Source organism: Gymnoscopelus microlampas, assembly GCF_963454915.1.
Source record: "Gymnoscopelus microlampas genome assembly, chromosome: 21".
Taxonomy (NCBI): domain Eukaryota; kingdom Metazoa; phylum Chordata; class Actinopteri; order Myctophiformes; family Myctophidae; genus Gymnoscopelus; species Gymnoscopelus microlampas.
The window spans coordinates 22954700-22976311 of record NC_139958.1 but is presented as its reverse complement, the minus strand read 5'-3'; the positions used below and the strand labels follow the sequence as shown (position 1 = coordinate 22976311).

Genomic DNA, 21612 nt, shown 5'->3' with positions numbered 1-21612 from the left:
GTCTGGTCTCTCATGTCATGTCTTTCCTGTCGCTGTCTTGAAGCAGTAATGTAAGGTGACCTTGTTAATACTGACCGGATGCACAGTGTTAAAATTTAAACAGACTGAGTGAGAGGGCAATGTTACTGTTACCACAAGCCACAAGCCACAAGCCACCTTAACCACCACCTGACAAAATATGCATTAAAAACAAGAGTGTGCCAATGGAACCAAATGGACCATGGATCCATTTGGTTCCATTTGTACACTTTTGGAGTTATATGTATACTGGATTTTATTGTGAGCTTTATTATGACTCCATTCTGGCCAAATGCCTAAATGTATTAAAATGTTATTATGGTAATTATGTTGAAATGTTAGAATCTATATTTGTTTTTATAAACATTTTATATTAATTATTTATGCAGAAAATCTTACACATTTAGAGTGATGAGAACATCTTCCCAGCATCAAACAACATACTTATATGTACACAGATATTTTTTACTACATTTTTAAAAGATATATTTTTACGTCTTTTTTGGCCTTTATTGATAGGAACAGTAGACTGACAGTAAATGGGTAGAGAAATGGGGGGGTGACACGCAGCAAAGGTCATCGGGATCGGGAGTCGAACCCAGAACACGCTGTCAGATAGGATTACCAGCCTAGGTGCCCAGACGGTTACGGCAACCGTCCAGGCCATATGCACACAGATATAATGCATGACGATCATACATTTAAAGAATTAGCAAATGGTTGGCTTGATTTTGCCGGTTCTTGTGAACGGTTGGTAATTAGGTAGAAATGCATCAGCCTAATCAAAGATCAGTAATTGAACACCTGTGCTGTAATTTTGTGGGGAGGAAGAGGATGAGGAGGGGTCCGGGGTGGATAGAGTTACAACATCCTTGTATTACATACCTGCACACACACGCGCACACCAACACAGCAACACACACTTAACAATTAACGTTCTGGACTTTGCTATGCAGACCGTGCACGCACGCACGCGCGCGCGCACGCACACACACACACACACACACACACACACACACACACACACGCCGTGTGGCTGGTGGACACTCCAGTGAAGCACTGGAGGAGGCCTTGCTGCCTGGTCCTCATGAATGATTAACCTCCTTAGTGCTTCCCGGGCCAGATAGCTCATTACTGGTGTGGTTCATCACACACAATGCATGGACACCGGTCCAGCAGGAAGTGTCAGTGGTACCCTTGTCTTCTTCAAGACTTGCGTTCCGTGCATCAGAACTGGGCCTGTTCTAAGAGAGCATGTGAACCAAACGGTGATGCAAGCCAGAGATACAGAGGGACAGGAAGTTTGAGTGATGATAGTCTGAGGGTCTAAGCTGAAGAGGCTCTAGTATGGGACACCTGCTTGGCTACTAAAGTAGCCACCTGCGGCTGTGTCTTTTTGTATTGGCTACCGGAGGACTTTAACTGGAAATAGTTTGGATTTATAAAGTCAGTTGTACACGACTTGATTCGACCATGACTCACAATACTTTGGAAGTGAAAGAGGTAATGACATGGAGTGTGTATGTGTTGTTTGTTGTAATTTAGTTGTAATTGAGTTTTTTGATTAGACTGCTGTTGTGTCCATGCTCACTTGATTCATTTTATACTTGTTTGCTTTATCCACCGAGCAAAAAAGCAACAAGTTAGGTCCTGCTGTACATGTACTGTACAAAATATTCAATTTGGCAGCCAACTAATATTATTTCAATACTTTTTAACCTGTTATAGATGTGAAGTCTTTGTTCATCTTAATTAAACCTACACTTAAACTACACTATATGTCACTGGCAATTATGTTTACACTGACATGTCTGATATCTTCTGCTAAATGATGTCTCACCTACATGTGACAGGGATTATGTTTCTGTATCTGTAGCTATTTTATTGCGATTGTTCATTAAACTATATATCTTAATATATCAGTTATCTGCTGCTATTTTAACAGTTTTCCTTGTTTTCTTTCTATCTCTATTCTTTTCTCCTTTCTTGACAAATGCAAATGATGGGAGCTTGTATGACAAAGAATCTCACCCACTTTTTAACACTTGTAAAGCTGTGATGTGACAATTAAGCTGAAGTTGAAGTCTTGCATTTAAAATACTGTAGCTTCCGAGAGGGTACTGTCCAATCCGATCCTCAGGTTTCTCTAGACACCTGGAACCCCCTAAATGTGTGTTGCCCTGGGTGATGTATGGTGTCAGTCAATGGGCCACGAAGAGTGCTATCTCTTTCAGGAATCTAACTGCCACTTTGTGGCCAAGTAACAGGATCCTATGCAATAGTGGAGAGTCATGGACAATGGAGTGTCCTCTCGGGTGATGGTCTCCAGGTCAGATAGGCTTTCATGTTCCGTTTTAACCTGACATAAAGTTTTTGGTGTCTAGTTGCTCTTTTTTCCATTTTCCATGCAGTGTAGACATAATTTCCTTCTATGGCTTGTCACCGGTCTACTGTATGTCATCCCTCTTCTCTACAGCCTGAGTTATACATTGTGATGTTGGCTGCTGCGGAGTGTAGAACCCATTTGAAAGTCCCTTTGAAAGAGTGTTAAATCTCTGCCACATGCTCTGAGCTGTGCCAGCCTGCCTATTCACAAACGGAGTGACAGGACCAGGTGCTTATGACGTTGACCTTTCAGAGTGATTGTTTTTGTTTCCGGAAATCAGTGTCAATGGAATTTCCGTTTTCTCACAGTCAGTTGATGTTTCATATCCATATGAGTCAAACCGCCGGGGTCATTTGTTTATTTTTGGAGCACAGTTCTTATTTGACGCGATATTAAACAAGTCTATGGGAATTCTGAATGGGGGAAATAAACCGCAACCCAGGTAGGATGAGTAAATTACGTCAGACTTCGGTGCTCTATTATCCTTTGGGCACCGGTATTGTTACTTAAAGGCCAACTGTATCACAGAAGCATATATCATCTGTTGGACTATTAGTCTATTTTAAATTTCAAAAACCTAAATAGTTGTTTTTTTTGGTTGATTTGTATTCATCTGGTGTCCTAGAACAATTTTGGCTTGGTTGCCCAAAGTAGACATGGTCACTCATCAATTCACCATTGTGAATGTGCAGAGAAAGTGCGAGATCGACCTTGACCTGACCTGTAACACGTGAGATTGACCTGCAGTTGGAAATACAACAATTTAACCTTGACTTAACCTTTAGCACATGAGTTTGACCTGCAATTGAAAATAGAACATCAGCACATTCTACAGTACACACATAAAAAATACATATTACACATCATTCTAGGACAAGCGGGTCAAAAGTAACAGCTTTAAGATGGCGTTCAGTGCCCATCTTTGATTATGCAAATTACAAGAGTTGCCCAAAGTTGCTGTTTGGACAACCAAGCTTAAAATCATTCTAGGTCCCTAAATGAATGCGAATCAACAAAAAAAAGTAATCAGAAAGATCATTTCTACGTATTGAATAGATAGTTGAATAGATCAAATGGACTAATTCACCTGCTTGCCAGATGAGATTGAGAGGTGAGATTGACCTGCAATTTAAAATATATCATCAGAAATGGATTCTACACACATGAAACCCCTACGTCTACCAAAACAGCAGTGAAAACACCAAAATACAAAAAAATAGTGTCTGATAACTGCTGGTAGAGTCAGAGGTGGACAGAGTACTCGACCCCAGTACTTGAGTAAGAGTACAGAGTACAACATCACAAGAGTACTCCTGGTTAAATTTACTCCCTACAAGTAAAAGTAGCATACTGTCTTGAACAAACTAAAATATGTCTAAAACCTCAGCAATGCCAATGCAACAAAATAACTCCTCATCTAAGCAGTAGCAGTGATGTTAGGTTTTCAATGTAGTTAGTGGGTGTCAGGACCCAGGAGTGGTCATTTGAATGGGTCCCAGACATTTTGTGATTCTATGAGTCCTAATAAAATAAAAACGTTTCCCCATTCAAGGCGCATGCATTGTTTTCAAGGCAAAAAACAAAGCATGTCACTCTTTGCCTTTCAAGAATATTCAAGGCAAAAAAGTAAACTACCATATACCATATGTCACTGCTATGTGCAGCTAAATACTAGTGCTAGCCTAAACTCCAGTGATATTTATAGTTTTAAACTCTCTAAAGAAGGGGTTTTCAACTGATTGTGAACCAGAGACCACCACCCTGATTAAGAATCACATGGGGACCACTGTTGTGTTGGGTGAGATTGGGTGAGACTAAGATTAGTGCTTTGCTAACACTTGCTACTGTATGCATGCATTCCATGATACATCCCACTGTTTCTCAACCAGTGGTCCATGGACTACACAGACACATGCAATTATATGGCCACATTTCCTAATAATGATGACTCCATCAGGCAATCCGGTACACTTCCCCCTCTTGAGATTCTAACTCCCTTTTCTGTGGAATTTCTTGACCTCCAACTTCCCAGAAACTGACAACATTGACATGTCATCATAGGTCACCAGGTCGATAATATGCACTGTTCCATGGAACAAGAAGAAAAAAACATATTGGAACATGGTCAGGGACCACAAGTTGAAAACGCCTGCTCTAAAGGGATCTAAAATGTTGTGCTTACCTCGACAACAAGAGTTGTCCCTATCAACTTCAATGGACTACTTTGTTTGGGCTGTTTGCCGGATTATTGTTTTTAAACAAGGCAATATTGGACACACACACACACACACACACACACACACACACACACACACACACACACACACACACACACACACACACACACACACACACACACACACCCGTCCTGGCTGCACTGACACAGACTGAGTGGTTGTTTTTTTCTGTGCGCAACAGATTTCAGCGGTGATTTTTTTCATTGTTCGGCCGGGCGCACGCTACAGGGAACATTGCGCCGGTTCCTCCTTTGACGAATACGTGTGGCCAATTGCACTTTAGTGGGAAAAAACAACAACCAGCGAACCTAAAAGTAACTTGTACTTTTCAGCCTTCCTTGAAAATTACTCGAGTAAAAGTAAAATATTTGTCTTGAAAATGTACTCCAGTAAGAGTAATAAGTATCCCAGAAATCCAATACTCAAGTAAGTACAGATCCTCAGAATATGTACTTAAGTACAGTACTCAAGTAAATTTACTCCGTTACTGTCCACCTCTGTATAGAGTGATATGAAGGATTTATTGTTTTATTATGTAAACACGGGGCAACGTTACATACAATGCCTTTAAAGCCTTTGCTGTGATGTTCTGATAACAATAAGGGCTGTGGACTGTGGAGCTTTCTGCATATTTCTCTCTTTGAGGAAATTGTTTCGTTTTTTGGCACCCTGGTTACTGATGATGTGAATACGTTGGTATTGAGTTTGCTCAACAGTCTAGCAGGGAGCCATACAGTATATTCACAGTTCAATGTCTTTATACTGTCAATTTACTTGCAGTACTCTGTTCTCTCTCTCTCTCTCTCTCTCTCTCTCTCTCTCTCATATAATATGTAGGCTACAGTATGTGGCCTTGTGTATGTGTCAAGAAAGCCTCTTTCCTCTGTCTTTGGGAAATTGTACGAGGGCAACAAGAGGGCAACAATAAATGTGATGAATTAGCTTGTATTTTGTGCCCTTGGCCTATCTTCCACCCAGTATCTGGAAATGATAGAGCTTTCCTGTGTTTTCGGTTAAAAATATCTCAGTTTCCTTCTTATAGAAAGTGTCCTCACTTGTTCTGCAGTATGTTGTGCTTTTAATACAATTGTGAATACAATAAAATGTCAGAAACATGACATCAGACAGGTGATACCTCTAACATGTCCAGCTTTACACACCTGCATTTTTTTCCTCTGTTGCACTTTTTTTTTTACATTATTAATGGTTTCCTATTGGAGGAAATGGTGGCTGTAATATATCAATGTTTCCTGCCATACTACTTTCCTGTCCCTTCGACAAAGCCAAATGTTCAGGACAATTATTCTGGCAACACTTTGTTGGATATTCATATTTCCATTTGTCTTTCAAACTTTCAAATATTGTTGACATTTGACATTTTTACAACATCTGCCTTTATTGTGAGTGTCGCTAGAGATCTGGAAGTTTCAATTTGGTCAATTTGAGAGTAATGAAAGCTAAACTATTGAAGTGTAATAGTCATAGCACTGTAATTAAAGTGCATAAAGATGTATTGTGAATGCTGGTTTATTGTGAACTATTTCACACAATAGTAGCATACATCACATATATTTATATAACTCTGAGTATAGAACACATAATTGATTCCAATAAAAGGTTTATATTTATGCCAGTTCGTTTGGAAGCCTGAATTATATTTATGACTTGAGTTGTGTATCGTTGGTGTTGAGGGATTGGCCTTCTCCTGATTAGATGATGAATGATGAGAGAAGTTAAAATTGTCATGGGCATAGAGGATGTGGCCAAGGACACTCTGACTGGAAGTGAATGGAGTCACACAGATATGGGGACAAATGCAGAGGAAATGAGTTGTCTTCTGTGGAATGAATGGTTGAAGTTGGATGCAATCCTGTGTGCGTGTGGCCTGTGCATGCGCAAGGGCACGTGTGTGGTGGTGAAAGAGCCATAAGAGAGAGATAGAGAAAGAGAGAGACCCAAAAACAGATAACTATGAAGAAAACAGGACAGAGAGGGACAGGGCAGGTCATTTAGTCCTTGTGTTGGCCAATAGAAATGTAGGGATAGGCATTGTATAGTTAAAATAGAGAAGAATACTTCCTCTAGAAGGATACATACAGCACATACTGTGATTGAGACCATGTCAAATTAAGTTGTTAAAATACATATTTATTGTGTTGCGATACTGTGCATCACTGACTTCTGGTTCCTGGTTGGGCACAGAGCCTAGAGGAGCGCTGTAATCGGATCCTGCGGAACATGGAGGGTTCCCTGACAGCCCGGGATCGCGTGGGCCTCCAGGATTTCGTTCTGCTGGATAACTACACGAGTGAGAGTGCCTTCCTCGACAACCTAAAGAAGCGCTTCCATGAGAATCTCATCTACGTGAGTCTATCCTGTAACAGTGGGTTTCAAACCTTTTGTGCCCAAGGCACACCAATGAGCAATTTCAAATCTCTAGTCACATCTCATATCTCACATAGTTAAAAAAAGCCCATCTACAAGCTCACAACATATAGAGAGATGCAAATGATATAAAACAAATGAAAATTAAATTAAATATTTAAATGTAAAAGTTTTGCTTATAATGACATGCCCGGTAGGCGGTATAGGGACACCAGGTTGAAAGTGTCTAAAATATTTGTTTTGGAGGTATAGAATTTACCTCTATATTGGGAAATGAGTTTGCTCAAAGTACTCTATAGCAGTGCATCTCAAACGTTTTTTAATTTAAAGGACTCACACAACTCTGGCCGGGATAGTACAAGTGGTCCACATGTACACTCTCAGAGTTACAGACATGTAAAAGGGTCCATTTGGTACCCACTCAAGGACCCCTGAGGGTCCCGGGCCGGCCCCCACTTTGAGAACCACTTCTCTATAGGCGCAGTAATTTACTAAACTAGAGGGTAACATATTTTATTATGTTTTGAAATCACACAATCACACTGTAACTATTGTACATATTTTGAGTAACTGCTGTGTGTGAGAGAGCAGCCCATGACCATTGTCCTTTGATGTGGTGAAGAGATAGGCTTGCATGGGCTACAGAATTACACCCGAGAATGAACATTTATGCATCAATTACTCACCATGTGTAGCCTGTACCTTACAATAGAACATTTTTAACTCTGGAAGCTCATTTCCGCAACTGAATGAAATTAAAAACCCTGAATTGTGAGTTGTTTTCTCACAATTATGACACTATATCTCAGAATTTTGAGCAGTCCCAATTGTGAGGGGAAAAGTGCCAAAAGTGCACATCTTTTTAATCATTGCACAGTGCATCTTGTGTATTTGTATATTCCTATTGTTGTATTGCATACTGTTATAATGTTGCAATTTATTTTTGGTAAATTACACTCTTAACTCTAATGGGCTTCTATAGAGAATGTAGATTTCAAAGATGGCACTATAGACATTTCTGAGATAAAGTTAATCAGAGATTAACTTCAGGTCTCAGGTATCCAGTCATATGGTCAGTACATCCCTAAAACATTTATATTTTAGGGATAAATTATTGCTAAATATCAATGGCCAGGAGCTTCACCAGACCAATATGACACATAATGCCAATACAACCTCTTGACAATGCATACTCCTTCCAGCAGTTGCAAGCCAGATGTTTTGGTGCCGAAAGTGATATTTCTTTGTTAAAATAAGTGTTAAATAGCTCTATTGTCTGATACTGTAGTAATCATCACTATAGAGTGTTTGTTCAATAACAGAGATCTCTCCATCTGTCCAGCTCTTAAGTAAACAGAAAATACTTTTTCAGGTCAGGATACCAATTTCATCCAATCAGGAGAAATATACAGGATACAGGATAAACAAGTGAAATTAGAAGTGATAAAAGAAAAAGATTTGCAGACAAAGATATCTCAAAAGACAATAGAATACATATAATTCTCTGTATAATAGACAATTTCTCCTTTTCTTTCTTTTTTCTATAGACCTACATTGGAACTCTTCTGGTATCAGTCAATCCCTATAAAGAACTAGACATCTACAACAAGACAAATATGGATACATACATGGGTGTAAACTTTTTTGAGCTTCCACCTCACATGTAAGATGCCTTTTCTTTGTATAACACCTTTCACAAAAGGCTGTAAAACACTATGCATAACTGGACAATGCCTGGTATTTGTCATGGACATTTTTCAGATTGCCTTAAGAACAAGGAGATCTTATATTGTCCTTTGGCTTTAAGATGAAAAAAAATGTGGGTACTGTAGACCTGACCAACCTCCAGAAGATTACTTAAAATACAATTATAAACCTCCATGTAATACTGAAGAAAAGCAACTTAATCAAACTTTTGTTCTGGTTTGAATGTTACAGTAATTCAAGTGAGGACATTCGTTTTTCCACTGTTGTCATAGGATAAAACTCACCCACAAATAGCCACATAAAAGCCTTAAAGCCAAACAAGTAGCTGGCAGTAATCAGTCGCTGTCCTTCAGTTATGCCCTTGCAGACAACGTGTTTCGCACCATGCTGAGTGAGGTCAACAACCACTTCATCCTGATCTCAGGGGAGAGTGGAGCTGGGAAGACAGAGGCCTCCAAGAAAATCCTGCAATACTATGCTGTCAGCTGCCCCAGCACAAGACTCCTGAACAATGTCAGAGACCGACTGGTTCTTTCCAACCCAGTTCTTGAGGTGGGTTTCATTTGACTGGATCTTGAGTACCAGTGGCATCTGCTTCATTAATAATGTGGTCCAAGTAATTAAAATCTCAAGCACTTTAACCAGTTTCAGCCAGCATCCCTATTTTGGGCTAGCCCCATCTCTGTGACCTTCCCCTTCGCTGTAGCTCTGGGACATGGAGAGCAGCAGATTGGGAATGCCCTGCCGTGTTAAAATCCGCCCAGGCTGTTAAAAAGAAAATCACAGCAGATTTGATTTTGACCACCATGTTTTTGCTGAAGACATCTACATTTTGCTGAAGACATCTACATTTTGATACGACATTGGGAAATAGGTTAAAAATACACAGTTTCGGCTGGCACCCACTATTCTGGAGGCAATGCTATGTGACAAAGTCCCGAGCTACAGCGATATTTTTAAATTATTTTTTTTATAAATGTAATATTCATATCTTTTTCAAAAATAGTAAATCTACAAGCTCACAGCTTGAGTAAGGCTTAAGTGGTTAACACTCCTTTTCCCCTGACAGGCTTTTGGAAATGCCAAAACCCTGAAGAATGACAACTCAAGTCGCTTTGGGAAGTACATGGACATCCAGTTTGACCACCAGGTTAGATTAAATTACTCCAGTTTATAATTGCCATGTACAATTTCAACATGATGTCTGTAATGGCTGTTGGGACCATAAGTATGAATAGAGCATCGTTCCCCCACAGGGGGGGGCTGTTGGAGGCCACATCCTCAGTTACCTGCTGGAGAAGTCGCGTGTGGTACATCAGAACCATGGAGAGAGGAACTTCCATATCTTTTACCAGCTAGTGGAAGGAGGAGATGAAGAACTGCTGCGTTGGCTTGGCCTGGAGAGGAACTGCCAGCACTATAATTACCTGGTACAGGTCAGAGGACAACACCTTATTTTCCCAGTATCTATCACTTTGGGCAGCTGTAGCTGAATGGGTAGAGAGGCCCTCTGCATGGGAATCAGAAGGTCACTGGTTCTACCCTTGGCTTTAGCCATCTGAGCAGCCATCTGCTCAGTGAAGCAGTAAAAGTAATTTTCCGTCCACCAGGGACCAGAAAATAATTCCCCTTCCCCCCTTTGGACTCAAATCATTATTGTAAGGCCAGAGCCCTGTGCTTCAATTTAGAACCAGTAAATACGGTTTGATTTTTCATGTTTAATGGTCATCCTCTGTGTCTCAAAAAGGGGGATTGTGCCAAAGTGAGCTCCATCAACGATAAGAGTGACTGGAAGACAGTGAAGAACGCCCTCTCTGTCATAGAGTTCAGTGAGAATGACGTGGAGGTGAGGTTCCATAATTCTTCAATAAACTATAATGTCATTGGGTAGAAAAATAGGGATGTTGATTGTAAGCAATAATTTATACCTTGGCTGTGTCTGTTGACAAAAATGATTGATTTTCAGTTGAAAATATTTTATTTTCGATGGGTGACACGGTTGTGTGATGAAGTATGAATTAGACTTAAAAGACCACCCTGAGACCGAGCCTTGACGCCAAAATATGCTTATGACATGTTTGGATGATCGGTCCTTTAAAGGAATACTGAGGAGCAATTCACTTTTAAACAACTCAACAGTCCAGTCCTTCAATTCTCTACAGTAGGATAATTCTAAGTTCAAGGGGGGAAATCATGCTCAGTTTACCATTAAGCATTGTGGGATAGGGGCCTGTTTTCCTACAAAACTACTAGTTCAATCTTTCTGGTCATTTACAATGTATTTCTTCCTGGGTATAATGCAGCACCTGTTTGGAATTATTGGAAGTGTGCTCCACCTCGGAAATATTAAGTTTGACACAGATATTCGAGCATACGCCACTCTCAACAACAATCCAGAGTTGCACTGGGTGTCAAAGGTGAGAGACCCCAGTACACTGTAAATCATTTAACCCTCCTCTTTCAGAAAGAGAGCTACTAGGTATTTGGTGTCATGTGTTTGCTTGGGTTTTTCCACTGTGCAGTTGCTGGGAATTCCTACTCAGGTGCTACAAAAGAGCTTAACCCACAGAAAGATTGAAGCCAAAGCAGAGGAGGTGAGATAACTAACGATAATTTTATGTTGGCCTACTTTAAACCACACATGTAACTTGATTGCTTTGTTCTATTGTTTAGATGTTCAGTCCCTTCACAGTGGACCATGCAGTATATGCCAGGGATGCCCTAGCCAAAGCCATCTATGGTCGGACTTTCAATTGGCTGGTCAACAAAGTTAATGAGTCGTTAGCTAACAAGGTGAGTATATAGGCTAGACAGAAGCAATTTACTCTCTGTTCTATCATCAGGTTTACCTACTATACTGCCAGTCAGTACATTCAAAACCGGGTACAGATGGAAGTGTCCTTGCTATATATGATTTATGTATAGGATTCCTCCAGGAAGACAGTGATTGGTCTGCTGGACATCTATGGATTTGAGGTGTTTAATGTGAACAGGTGAGGACTTGCTTAACAGGACTGGCTCCTGTAGAGTGAATTTATGAAACAAATAGCTTGATAATGACACTGGCTTTTGTTTATTTCAGGTTTGAGCAGTTTTGCATCAACTACTGCAATGAGAAGCTCCAGCAGCTCTTCATCCAGCTGACCCTAAAGTCAGAACAGGAGGAGTATGAGATGGAGGGGATTGAAGTAAATGCTCCTACAACTCACATATGTTAGCAATTACCAATTTAGGCAATTACCAGACATTCTCATTCAGAGTGACTTATAAAGTGTAAGTAGTAAGAGTAAGTTCCATGAACATTTGTCAAACATAGGATAAGTGGCCGTGATATTAGGGTGCAAGATGCAAAGATGCGACGTGGTAGTTATGGGAGATTAAGTCAATTATATACAAGTTAAAGATTAAAGGTTAAAAATTACTGTACAATAATTTAAAACAGGCTTGGTTGACATAGGGCCCACAATGTAACCCATGATCTCTGTTATGTTCAGTGGGAACCTGTGCCATTTTTCAACAATAAGATAATCTGTGACCTGGTGGAGGAGAAACACAGAGGCATCATTTCCACATTGGTAAAGTCACGATTGATTGACTGACTGACTGACTGACTGACTGACAGACTGACTGACAGACTGATTGATTGTTGGCCATGGCAGATTCAAAATGTAAAAATAAATTGTCAATTAGCTCAATTCTGTATGCTTAAATAGGATGAAGAATGTTTACGTCCCGGTGGAGCCACGGATCTTACCTTCCTTGAAAAGCTGGAGGAAAAGCTGAGCGGTCATCCACATTTTGTCACGTGAGTTCAGACATTCATGTTAATTCATATGCCTGTAGTTTTCTGAAGTATAGTCACTATCAACTTACAGAACCTTAGCAGAACAAAAATCACTCTACACCTTCGTATACTTCCTGCAGACATAAACTGGCAGATCCAAAAACCAGGAAAACACTAGAAAGAGAAGACTTCCGCCTCTCGCACTATGCTGGGGAGGTTACATATTGTGTGACTGGTGAGCGATGCAGCACACACTGAGGAACTGCATGTCAACAAGCCATCACTCTCCATCACTCTCTCTTAACATTGTCTCATAAAAGACGATTTTTGTTGTTATAAGGATAGACCCTCCAGAAAAATGCGATTATGCGATCGCATAATTTACCGCATAATAAACAAAATGTCACATAATTATGCGGGGGTAATGATTTTTCAAAAAGGCAGCACCGCATAAAATTGCAAAAACCCTGCATAAAATTGCAAAAACCCTGCATATTTCATTGCAAAATCAAGGATTTTAGCCCGCATAATCAAGATTTTTAGCCCACATAATCAAGGATTTTTGCCCGCGTTTTTCTGGGGGGTCTAAGATAAAGCTAAGACCTAATAGTCGACTTTCATTTGTGAAATTATGATGAAATTTAACTGCTCTTCATTTTGCTGGGGAACCCTTGGAACCCCGTCAAGGACGCTGGGGGTCCCCTGACCCTACTTTGAGAACCACTAAGCTGCTCTGGAGTAATACAGCTCGATAAAATACATTCTGTATGCTCTTTACACACACACACACACACACACACACACACACACACACACACACACACACACACACACACACACACACACACACACACACACACACACACACACACACACACACACACACACACACACACACACACACACACACACACACACACAATCAGGATCATAATAAATAAGCCACGGTCGGTTATCCCCTCAATTGTACTCTTGAACAAATTGTATTTTTCAGGGTTCTTGGACAAGAACAATGATCTCCTGTACAGGAATGTTAAAGAGGTAAGGGTGCCCATGCCCACAGCTAAAATTGGAATGGAGACTGACATCTGTTTCCTGCCAAACTTATGTATTATTCATTGTTAAGCACACCTGTGAATTATAGAGGAGCTGATTGTTAAGCATTGCTTTGGAATAGACTGACAGGACTTTTGAGGGAAGAGATATTTGTGCCAGGCTGCTGAAGGGATTCTTTAACCTATCTGGGATTTCATTTCGTAAATAGCACTTTTAACCATTGTACGTCAAATAGTGAAAATAGCTACAAATTACCTACAAGCTAACAATGTGTTGCAACACGATGCGTTGTGACTATGCAGATCAGCTATTTTCTTCTATGTTTGCCATATGTCCTTATACTTTAACTGAATGATTTTATGTTATGTTACAATACAATTATTAAACAGCATTAGTAAAGGGTATACATGGTTAAATACAGTATGTGTAATTCATATGATATTTTTCATCCCCCTAAGGTCATGCGTCAGTCCCAGAATGCTATTATCAAGCACTGCTTTCCTGTGACCGAGCCAGACAGCAAGAAAAGACCTGAAACAGTAAGAAACACATTCAGATGATGCTGATACTGTAATGGCCTCATCATTGTGTGCTTACATATTTTCTGTTCTGCTACAACCTTTCAGGTGGTCACTCAATTTAAGAGCAGCCTGGTTGGTCTAACTGAGATCCTCATGTCTAAAGAGCCCTCATACCTACGTTGCATTAAACCCAATGATGGCAAGCAGCCAGGTGAGGGATTGTGAAAAATAAATAAATAATAATCCCACACTCCTAACATTAAAGGTGGTACAGTAGGTGGGTCCTGGTAGTATAGCGAACAACATTTATTGGGTTGGATATTTCTTTTAGAGATGTTCCGTAATAATATAAAGCTGAACAGCTGAGCAGATGAAGATGAACGAGCATCATTTGAACAAGTCTTTCAAATTCAGTTTGCATAAGCCTGCCCATGCCAACAGCAAGGTAGACTGCATTTCTAGTATAGCTACAGCTACAGTTTAAGTTGTGACGGAGTAGTGAAATGGTTAAGTAAATCTGGTCATTGGAGGTGTGCTGTTGTTGGCTGACAGATAGCAAAATGAATAAAGGGCTTTTGAAGAATGTTTATATTAAACAGTCTGTTTCATTAGACTATAAAGGTAGATGTGGCGTATTGGAATCCAAACAACCTCTAATGAAACTGAGCAACCCTTGGTGAAAACATATCACAGATTTGTTCCATCGACGCATAACAGTTTCAGTGTGCCAATCTATCAACTCGGGATGTTGGCAGGAGCATGGGCTTTGTTTACAGTGTACTGTATAACCCGATGCATGTTACCTTCTGACCTGGCCTTGAATGCAGGGCGGTTTGACGATGTGTTGGTGAGACACCAAGTGAAGTACCTGGGACTAATGGAGCACCTGCGGGTCAGGCGAGCCGGCTTTGCTTACCGCCGCAGATACGAGCTCTTCCTCCAGAGGTGCCTACTGTATATGCACACACTTATCTCACTACTGTTGTTCTTATCCATTCATACAGTCAGTGAGAGGGCTCTGCTTTACTCCATGCAGAAAATAAATTGCATTTTGCCATACAGTAGTTAGTATGTGCTATGAAGCATGTTTGGCAGTGTCACCGAGATTGTTGTTGATGTCGGGTATTCTGTTTCAGGTGTTCTGTTTCTGATTTGTGTCCTCTCAGGTATAAGCCTCTCTGTCCAGACACCTGGCCTAACTGGAAGGGAACTCCAGCAGATGGGGTGCTGTGTCTGGTAAAACACCTAGGATATGAGCCTAATGACTACAAGATGGGCAGGTGAGGAAAACTTAATGGATGGGATCTGTTTTATCTACATAGGTATACTGTTGATAGTAACCACAGTTTTCTGTTCCCCTAAAGGACCAAGATTTTCATACGCCATCCCAAAACTCTGTTTGCCACAGAAGATGCATTTGAAATCTGCAAACATGAGCTAGGTGATTTATTGCTCTAAATGTTTTGTTATAGGATGCAGTGAGTAGGAATGTAACATTTGCATTATATACTGTAATTGAATGTCTCATTAACTACCTCATAGCAACACGGATCCAGGCCAAGTACAAAGGCTACAAGGTGCATGGAGAATTCCAGAAACAGAAAGAAGCTGGTGAGACATTCTTTGATGAGATAAATGTTTATGTGGCGCCTACGCGTTTCCCCAAGTTACAATTAAACAACTTGTATTATTTTATCAGCCACAAAGATTGAGAATTGCTGGAGAGGTTTGAAAGCAAGGCAAGAGCGGGAAAAAAGGGCATGGGCTGTCAAGGTCATAAAGAAGTAAGTGATACAAAAATTAATCGTCCCCATCAGGCGGAAACATTGTATCTCAATATTTTATCTTTTGATGTTTTTTTCATAAATGAATAACCTATGTCATACTTTATTGTGTGACAGCGTTGTGCAAAAGTAGACAAAATAGCGGATCTACAAGCTAACAATGCATTGTGACATGTTTTGAGCTTGCAGATCGGTAATTTCGCCATTTTGGATGAATAATAACTAGTTGGATCCAATAGAACGCATGTTCCCCATCAGTCAGTTGCACTGCAAGTGACTGAGGGGGAAACGGTATTTCATATTATTCATGTATGTAAGTACATGGGGAAAGTGACAAATAAAGTGATTCTGATTCTTTTTCCCATTTCCTGAAAATGTTGTGGTTTTGGATATACAAGGTTTCTGCCCGACAGCGACGAAATGTGACTTGATGTACAGACGTTACATCTCTGCTAATGCGATGTTCTGTAAACACATATAGGTTCATCAAAGGTTTCATGACCAGAAATGACGAGGTTTCCTCAGACAACAGAGAGTACCTTGCATACGTAAGGCAGAACTACCTGACACGTCTTAAGGAGAACCTGCCCAAGACAGTCCTGGAACGAAACAATTGGCTAACCCCTCCTCCGATCATGAAGGAGGTGAATGTGACTTTTGCTACTTGTACATTGTTAACAGGGTGCTAATGATTATACTCAGTGGTGGACAATAACTAAGTACATTCACTTGAATACTGCACTTACAGTAAGTACATTTTGTGAGTATCTGTATCTGGTATTATTTTTTTTTGGGAAACTTATTGCTTTAACTCGACTACATTTCAAAGACACATATTGTACATTTGACTCCACTACATTTCTAAGACCCAAACTTACAAAAATACATTATAAAAATACTGTTTCAAAGTATTGAAATTAGCCAATCAAAAAGCTCACATAGTTTTTTTGCAGCAATGCACCGATATTAAAAAAGTGTTAAAATGTACTTTGTAATTTGTACTTTTAAATACTTCAGCATTTTCAAAGCATGACTTTTGAATAATATATTTTCCAACTAAGGACTGTACTTTAACTCAAGTACAAATTTGGCTGAGCAACTTTCCCTTAGTTGTATCTATACTTATACTATTTTACTCAAGTACTGGGGTTGAATACAGTGTCCACCATTGATTATACTGTGTAAGTGCATGAGATCAATCTAACTCAGCTACTGACTACAATGTTTCTGTAGGCCTCCGAGCTCTTACATAAGATGTACATTCGCCACATGGTACAGAAGTACGTTCGAGGTATCACTCCAATAAGGACAGCGCAGGTATGGTCCAATATTTTTTTCTCAGTCATTCTAATATAGAAACTTGCCATTTTTGACACGCTGTTAAAGCTACAATCCAGAACATAATTATTTTAATGAATAAAATAATATTTTAACCAATATGTATGGTAGATTATGTCAATATAAAATAACTAGCACATCTGCAGTGGTTGGAGGTGGTCTCCCTACTGGTTGGAAAGTAGTACTGCCCCTGTCCAATCGGGGATGCCTTATTGCAGAGTGGAAGAAATGGTCTCTCATGTGGACCAGGGTTTGTAATGAAACTTAAGGATTGCAGCTTTAAAGACTTTACTGTTTTCATGGTGTTTCCCACTTTCTAGATCCAGGTGAAGTTGCTGACCAGCACAATGTTCAAGGGAAAGAAAGAAAACTATCCCTTCAGTGTGTGCAGGCCTTTCGTGGACACCAGGATAAGTAAGATTATCCGACTTATCACTGCCCTCTTGTGGCACCTCACTGACACTGAATGTAGATCCACTGAGAAAAGGAGGGAAGCAGAAGTGTCTTGCTCTCCCTTCCTATTTTCTCTTTATCTTTAAAGAATATTCCGTTATTTTTGAGCGGTGTAGCCGCTCCTATAAGTGGGGTTGGGACCCATGACCCATTCGTCGTGAAAATTTGTCTTTCGCTGTACTGTGATTGGCTGATAAGTATTCAGACCCTTTGCTCAGTATTGTGATTGGCTAGCGAGACGCATGATGAAATTCATAACCTATGAATAGCACCACGCACTTAAAAAAAATTACTTTTTTTTAAGTGAGCTTCCATCACTGTGATGACCTTAAATAACACCGCTCACTTCACACTGGGTGTGATTTTTGGGGCGGTGTAGCCGCCCCCTATAAGTGAGTTTTGGACACCGACCAATCCTGCACCGTGATTGGCCAATAGTCTACAACGCATTGTATACCCCCTAACCCTTCCATTGTTAATGCAAATCGATACTTTTGCAAAGTCAGCCAATCACATTACAGCTAGTGTCATCACCACTAACTGTAATGTGATTGGCTGACTTTGCAAATTCAGGACTGTGATTGGCTAGCGAAACACATGACACATGTGCAGCCCTATGAATAGCAGTATGGACTTTAAAAAAAGTCATTAATCCTTTTTTTAAAGTGAGTCATGTTGTGATGACCACACACCGCCCACTTCACACTGGGTGTGATTTTTGGGGCGGTGTAGCCGCCCCCTATAAGTGAGTTTTGGACACCGACCAAAAGTTTTGTGTACCCCCTAACCCTTCCATTGTTAATGCAAATCGATACTTTTTTCATATCAGCCAATCACATTACAGCTAGTGTCATCACCACTAACTGTAATGTGATTGGCTGACTTTGCAAATTCAGGACTGTGATTGGCTAGCGAAACACATGACACATGTGCAGCCCTATGAATAGCAGTATGGACTTTAAAAAAAGTCATTTATCCTTTTTTTAAAGTGAGTCATGTTGTGATGACCACACACCGCCCACTTCACACTGGGTGTGATTTTTACTTTAGAGGTATACTTTTGCATGCACATGCTATTCCACCTAATAGCTTTCATCCCTTTTGGGGGGAACGTTTCAAATATCCTTACATAATTAATGAATATTAATGAACGCTAGTTATGGAAACAAAAAGCAAACTGAATTGAAAGATATATATCCAAGCTGATACCAATCTGCTCTGATGTCAAATACTCTTGTCCTGTTATTTCGCACAGGTGAGGACGACATCAACATCAAAGTGCTTCAGATGATTCGCCATGAGCGTATCAAGGTAAACTCATCTTGCAGATTACTCAGGGCCTGCATATTGACCTTTAGACACTTTCAAACTGGCGTACCTATTAAGTGCATGTCATTATAGGTACACGTTTCTGAAATAGCGAAAATAGAACATCACACCACGTTGCGATGTGATGCATGATGAGCTTGTAGATCGGCTTTCGTGTGACACTGTCGCACGACTAAGTATAAAATTGTGACTCATTGTACTAATGCCCTTATTTGATTCATTGTATGTGTTTGTCACACAGTACAGTGTTCCTGTGGTGAAGTACGACCGGAATGGGTTCAGGCCTCGTCTTAGGCAGCTCATCTTCACTCAGACAGCAGCTTACCTGGTGGAAGAGGCCAAGATCAAGCAGCGAGTTGAATTCAACTCTCTGAAAAGTACAGTGCTGTATACACTGTGATGAGGAGATATTGGAAAGCCAATAATCCTACCCATACATCTAGGGAGCATGTGTGTGCAAGTGTTGTAGGTTTTGCTTTATCACTGTAAAGTACCACTATTATCAATATGTTTTGTTTTACATCCTCAATCTTCTTCTGTTTTCATAGGTGTGTCGGTCAGCAATCTCAGTGACAACTTCATAATTCTCCATGTCACATGTGAGGACATCAAGCAAAAGGTACAGTAGTCAACAGTAGTCAATAAATAGACTGGTGTCTATGGTAGGCAGGCACAGATTATTTAATGGGCAATTCTTACTACGCGTAGCTCCTCAGAGGTGAGCTGTCTAGAAGAGGGTCTTGTCTGTCTGTCTGACTGTCTGTTTGTCTATTTGTGTCAGGAGCTAATCTCACACACGATGGACTGATTAGCACCAAGTTCTTGTGCACACTGCCAGTAGGCCTGAAATATTTAACTTTCATTTATAATGGAAGTCAATGGGGCTCAAATAGGGCTTATACCTTGCACAAATCACTGGAGGTTCGGGCTGTGATGCGGCCCTGACATCTAGATCCGACCGACCGACAATTATTAAGACTATTGCATTAATAATTGCGTAATATTACAATTACACAATTGTACACATATACTCCATTGCAGGCCAGGACATAACTGAGAAATACATCTGAATAATAATAATAATGCCTAAGAATGATCATTTTGATTTATTCAGGGGGATCTGGTGCTGCAGTGTGACTACCTGTTTGAGGCCTTGACTAAGCTGACTGTCATAGCCAACAATCAGACCTGCATCAAAGTGGTCCAGGGCAGGTACTGTACAACATGTTCTCAGTTGAATCCTAGATTGTAAAACAATGTGTTGTTTTTTACTCTAAAAGAGTCAAACAAATGGAGACCTTAAAGCTGCAATCCGTATGCATGTCTTACCCGGGATCTGAACCCACGTCTCCCACACAATTTCTATCACTGAGCTAAGGAGATACTGCAACTTTGAGCTTCAGTCAGTACCACTTGTCAACCAGAAGGTGTCCTATCTGTCCACAAGGTCTAAATGTGTTAGTAATAAAGCAGGGAGGCCACCTCCAACCACCACAGTTGTGTTCATTATTATTGTGTGTACACACAGTACTCTACCTTATCTACCTTAACAATTAGTCAAAATAACATTATATTCACTAACAACAGTTCAGGATTGCAGTTTTAAGTGATAGACAATTCATTAATTATGCTTGACATTGATGTTGTAACGTCATATATGTAAAACTGTCATTATTGCAGTGTACGGTTTGATATCCAGCCTGGTCGAGAGGGGTTCGTTGACTTTGTGAGTGGTCAGGAGTGCATGGTCTACAGGGCAAAGAATGGCCATTTGATGGTGGTGAGTATGAAGTCCAATATTTAAATCAATCTCATTCTTATTGCTCATATTATATGTTCTATAGAATGTACACCTTGGCTTCTCAGGAATCTACAAGAGGCAAGTCAAGATGATGACTACGCTGATGCTGAGATGATGTTGCTCAAGTTCCTTATCGAGCCATTTGCAAATTTCAGCCATGTGTAGCCTACTGGACAATCCAGCTTCATGTTACTAGTACAGTAATATCTGTTTAATGTTAGTTCATTTTGTAAATATAAGGCATCTCATGACAATGCTATAGCCTGCTGTATGATGGAGCGTTTTGTTAGATAACCACAGCCAACACTTTATTTATAGACAAGAGACAACAACATGCATAGTGTAACCTGGCCAGAGTCCATCAGTCTGATCGATGAAGTATTTTGAGTAAGTAGACACTTACTGAATCCCACCATGTGACCATACCTATACATTTTTTATGAAATGAAAAGTCCTAACATTAAGTTACAGGCTAGACTTTTTTTTTTTTTTACTAGATGGAACTGATATCTTGTTTTATACTGTATACACTAGCGGTAGAGAAAAACACTAGAATGTGTGAAGCCATATATATGTCATAACTTTTATAATTTCTCACAAATGATGTACCTTATTTACAGTAAAGGACAATAAAGCATAAGATAAATGTCAAACTAAAGCATGTCTTTTCTTCTAGGTACATACAGTGTACATCATGAATACATCTGATCAGAGCTCATAATAAGACTATTATTTATGAGGAACTTAATCATTTCAACATGTTTTTAATGACACCGCAAGGTTAATAGCTTGGAGTAGGTTGCCATCTAGAGG

At 40.0% G+C, this 21612-nt stretch overlaps 1 protein-coding gene across 1 annotated transcript; it reads left to right on the top strand.

The window, feature by feature from the left end:
- Positions 1-1491: 1491 nt before the first annotated feature.
- On the top strand, positions 1492-21315 carry myo1hb (myosin IHb; the record flags this gene model as incomplete). Its single annotated transcript, XM_084046607.1, has 32 exons — positions 1492-1521; positions 6844-7005; positions 8574-8689; positions 9087-9285; positions 9803-9883; positions 9990-10169; positions 10481-10579; positions 11037-11150; positions 11256-11327; positions 11407-11526; positions 11659-11726; positions 11816-11921; positions 12228-12308; positions 12447-12538; positions 12658-12752; positions 13512-13558; positions 14032-14112; positions 14200-14305; positions 14922-15039; positions 15261-15374; positions 15459-15535; positions 15637-15705; positions 15794-15878; positions 16360-16522; positions 17112-17195; positions 17537-17630; positions 18925-18980; positions 19240-19375; positions 19547-19617; positions 20113-20210; positions 20679-20778; positions 20865-21315. 32 exons carry the CDS (start codon positions 1492-1494, stop codon positions 20889-20891), a joined length of 3141 nt encoding a protein of 1046 aa, XP_083902733.1. The 3' UTR covers positions 20892-21315.
- Between the last annotated feature and the right edge of the window lie 297 nt (positions 21316-21612).